Source organism: Nematolebias whitei, chromosome 21 (assembly GCF_014905685.2).
Source record: "Nematolebias whitei isolate Nwh7 chromosome 21, NemWhi1, whole genome shotgun sequence".
In the NCBI taxonomy this organism is placed as follows: Eukaryota; Metazoa; Chordata; class Actinopteri; order Cyprinodontiformes; family Rivulidae; genus Nematolebias; species Nematolebias whitei.
The window spans coordinates 23,992,188-23,997,052 of record NC_056518.1 but is presented as its reverse complement, the minus strand read 5'-3'; the positions used below and the strand labels follow the sequence as shown (position 1 = coordinate 23,997,052).

The 4,865-nt window shown below is 39.4% G+C and overlaps 1 protein-coding gene across 1 annotated transcript; it reads right to left on the bottom strand.

Annotated features, from left to right (window-relative positions):
• Window positions 1-1,146, bottom strand: ccr6b (chemokine (C-C motif) receptor 6b). The gene has a single exon (XM_037695392.1). It carries the CDS (start codon window positions 1,144-1,146, stop codon window positions 1-3), a length of 1,146 nt encoding a protein of 381 aa, XP_037551320.1.
• Between the last annotated feature and the right edge of the window lie 3,719 nt (window positions 1,147-4,865).

The window sequence follows — 4,865 nt, the reverse complement described above, 5'->3', positions numbered from 1 at the left end:
TCATGCACTAAAAGACGACACGTTGTTTGAGCCCTCTGAGGTCCTAAGACCTGAGATGCAGATGTCAGATGTCCCACGTGACGAGCGAACGGAGTAGATGTACTTCTTGCTAAAGCACCAAAAGTCTGACAGTATTTGTTTGAAATGGCTCCTGAACTTCACTCCGATGAAGGCGTAGAGGATGGGGTTGAGGCAGCAGTGCAGGTAGGCCACAGTCCTGGAAGCAGCCAGAACTTGGAGTTTCAGTTGTTCTGCTGTGCAGCTTCTCTCCTTAAAAAGAGATGTGGTGTGAATAAGCAGAGTCACGTTGTATGGGAAGTGGCAAACGATGAAAACCGCAACGACTGCAATGACAACCCGGACGGCCTTGTGCCTCTGGCTGCTGCTCGCTTTCAGCAAGGTGTGCACGATGCACGAGTAGCAGAACAGCATCACCAAGAAAGGAAAAAAGAATCCAATGGCCATTTGGAGGCTGGGCACCATCACCTTCATTAGCTTAGCCATGTTGTTGTCATTGAATGAGAGCTGGCACGTCACAGTGAAAGCTGGACCCATCGAGACAGGCTCATCAATGAACTTTGTATAGTTCTGTTCTTCAGGGAAATCATAGTTGATTTCTTTAGAGCGCTCTGTGTAGATGAGTGTCGGCAGAGTCAAAGCCACTGCAAACACCCAGACAGCTGAGCAGATCAGACGGCTGTATGTCAAAGCGTGAGAGCGAGACCCGAACGAGCGTCTGGCATGAACAATAGCAACGTATCGATCGCCGCTGATGCATGCGAGCAGCAGCATGCCGCTGTACAGGTTGATGTTGTATGCTGAACGAAGAACCTTACAGGCCACAAAACCCATGGACCACTTATTCTGCTCGTTGTAGATAATGAGAGGCAGAGCCACTACAAAAATCAGGTCGGCCACAGCCACATTAAAGAGGTAAACATCTGTCATTGTCTTGGTTCTCTTGTAGAAGCCGTAGGTGATCATCACAAGAACATTGCCGATCAAGCCAAAGGCGCAGATGATGGAGTGGATGTAGGTTTGGGAAAGGACTTCTGTTGGGTGAGGGTTGAGGTTGCAGAGCTCTTCATTTGGATCATCTGTAGGCCAACTGTAGAAGTCCAAAGTTACATTCTCCAAGTCTTCCATCTGGAGAGGAAAAGATTGAAGTAAGCATGAGTGGAGGTGTGCATTAGGGAGGAGTGGTGTATTCTACATGTTTGTAGTGTGTATACTGTGCTTAGACACCAAAATACACCAGTTAGTACACGGTAATCATCAATTTATTTTGATTTTTTTAAGCGTATTGAACATTTCAAAATGTGCCTGATGCTTTTATTTGAATAAACGCACAACAAACTTTGTGCAAGAGTTGGCTTTGTATGAAAAACATGTTCTAGAAATTATAAAACAGTATCAAAGCAAAACATGTTCAAGTATTACGTACAGAAGTATTAATTATACAAAAAAACAGCTTGAACCAACTCAATGTGTCTATAAAATGCTCCAGATGTGTTGACAGTGATACAAGCCCATGTCATGTATCATTGCCAATTATACATGACATGGGCTCGTATCATTGGACACTTTCAAGTGGATATACTGAAATTACCAAGCTTTTCTAGTGGATATACTCTAAGTATCACATAGACTACAACACTGGGAGGAGAGGAACATACAAAACTAAAATTATTGTCTTTGGAAACACTAATCTGCTACCCTGAATGGCATGGCCTCTGGAACTTGTGTGAAAATGTTTTGACCAGGTTATGTCCTTTAACTCCCACACAAAACAAATTTGGTACTTGGACTTCTTTCTTCCACCTAAATAATGTCAGAATTCAAACATCCTTTTCCTGTGTGATGCAGAAAAATGTGGGTGTTTGTTACTTCTACTATAAATCTTTAGAATAAAATAAAATAAAACTGCTCCCAATTCATCACCCAGCTTCAGCTTATCTTGTTTAACTCATAGTTTTATCATTTTTAACACAGTATTTCAGTTTCAGACTGCAGGTTTACTTGTGGTCTATAGTGTGTCTAAATGTAAAATGAGAAGCAACGCTTTCAGCTATCAGGTACTTTTACTGCAGAACCAGCTTCTCTTTTTTTATTAGAGATGCAGACATCAGGCTTATTAGCATTTCTTTTTGCTAGAGGTTAGAGGCTGATGTGATGGAGCCATGCCTTTAGTTACGCTGCTATAGACAAAGGCACTTGGTAAACCTGATGTGATGGTAATATTCACTTCATTTTTATCTTATTTGATGTAAATGTTTTGTTTGTTCTTTTGCAAAGTGTCCTGACATCACTTTGTTGTGAGCGGACACTAAATAAATTGAGCTGTGTGGCATGTGCACTTTAATTTACATATAAAAACAAGTCATTTTAAAATGATTTTAAGCTTTATTAAAATATATGTATTCATAGCATATAAGTGAATCATACTTGAAAGGGCTACATTAAATTATTTACACTAACAGACAATGTTTTATATATATTTAAAGCAATAATTAATTTGCATAATAAATCATGTCCACCCTGTTTTTCTGTTTGCATGTCATTTGAATTTGTAAACACTTTAAATAATCCTTTACAGAAAATATATTAAATTAAACGAACAATCAATTGTTTGTTTTTTTTGTTTTTGTTTTTTACATCAAGTAAGCATAAAAAAATACTTTTAGGGAAGTTTCTGCAAAAAAAAAAAACCCCTCGAACAAAACCCGAACTGAAAAACATTCAGCAGTTTGCGTAGAACTTGCAGGTTTCAGAGTAAAAATGCCACCTCTGTGTTTTATCTGTTTACGTGATATAAACCAGTGTTCTACTTCTGCTTTTCATCTTTTTGACAATGACCCACTTGAAGCCCGGTAAGGCGTCATTGTACACAAAAGTTGCTGCAACCTGAGTGTGTTCAGATGGCAATAAAAGATCATTTCTAATCAGACAGGATCTGAAATGTTTTACTGGAAATTTAACATCTTGTGTTGATAGATCAGTAAGACACTCCTGCAGGTCACAAGGTGAGGAGCTTTAATCTGCAAAAAGTGCTGACTTTCACAAGTCAAAGGCTGTGCAAGGGCTTTTGTTGTAGGGTTTGGTTTGTTTTTAAGCGGGTAAACACACAAGGGCTTTTGTTGAACTCAAAAATGCACTTTAATAAAAGTATTTTGTGTGTTTCCTCCCTTTAATTTAAGATTTCCTATCAGATTATCTTATAATACTGGTGGGAAAAAAATCCATGCTTTTTGAACAGATGAGGAAAAAAGATACAGATGTTGGACTGAATTGTGTTGAATTCTATTTGTTTTTCTTCTTCTTTCGGCTGCTCCCTTGATCAGGGGTGGCCACCGGATGTCCTTCCTGACGCAACCACAGACCACCGAGCTACCACAGCCCTCTGTGAGGAGCAGAGAGCTGCTATCTAGGGCGCCCGGGGGAGCAGATGGTGGCATTTAGGGCCTTGCTCAAGAGCACAAAGTGGGGCAAATGAGGGTGGAGACAAGTGTTGGTGCTTCACCAGTTCCACTCACATTTTGATGTTGTCGGTACAGGGAGTTGAACCGATGATCTTCCGATCACAGACCCACCTTCTCTAACCTCTACACCACCACTCCCTCTTGTATTGAATTCTATTAAGCTACTGAATGTACCTTTCTGGCTCTTTTGTCAATATCCACATATAAATTCTGTGTGACTTTAAAACTGAACACAGATACTTTCTCACCTTATACAATAAAACACACTAAACCATCAGTGTTGCTGTTTATCAGTATTTTTATTTTATAGATTGGCATTTAAGTTTGGGGTGGCACGGTGGTGCAGTTGGTAGAACTGCTGCCTCTCAGTGAGCATGTTGCCCCAGTTCAAATCCCAGTCCTGTGGCCTTTCTGGGTGGAGTTTGCATGTTTTCTCCGTTTTGTCCAGGTACTCCGGTTTCCTCCCACAGACTAAAAACATGCATGTTAGGCTGATAGATTACTCTAAATTGTCCCTAGGTGTGTGTGAGAGAGAGTGAATGGTTGTCTTGTTTGTCTCTATGTGTCCCTGTGATGGACTGGAGACCTGTCCAGGGTGTCCCTTGCCTCCCACACAGTGATAGCTGGATATGGCACCAGTGACCCCACCACCGAAAAAAGGAAGAAGCAGGTAAACATGGATGGATAGCATTCAGGTTCCAAATGTAGAAGTCACACAGATCACATGTCTGCTGTTTGTGTTCAACGACATGTTGGATGCTTTTTAATTTAGCAGTTTTGTTTGTGCTTTATTTTTCAAACTAAAAGACAAGAAGATGTTTGCTCTTTCACCAGAACAGATCCAGAACTGGCAATCTGAGATGAAATGTGTCGAATAAGTAAATGTGTAAAAACATGACTAATTTTCAGATACATTAAAATAATATGAATCCATAATTTTACAGGAGTAATTAAAACATTATTAAATAGTTGTTCAGCCTGACAAAACATGTTGATCAAAACTTATCTGGGTGGATTTTTAAATTTTTTTTTTTTACTGTTTTTCAGTAATTCTCTATAAAATCCTGCCAGTGCTGAGATTGTCGTCTGTGACAACAAATTATATATATATATATATATTAAAAAAAAAGTGTTAGTGTTGAATGGAAACAAACATAATCAACTCTGCAGGTGGTGAATGTGATTTCTTACATTTCAAAACTCTAGTTTTGTCTGAACTTATAAAGAAGAAAAAACAAAATAGGGTGAACCACCTCTTACTTCAGGACTTATGTCTTGTGTCTGGGTAAAAATGGATTTTGGCAAACCTGAAGTCAAAAAGCAGAAGGGGACTGTGTTTATATATATATATAGATACATAAACAGATAGGAAGAGCGTCGTGTAGG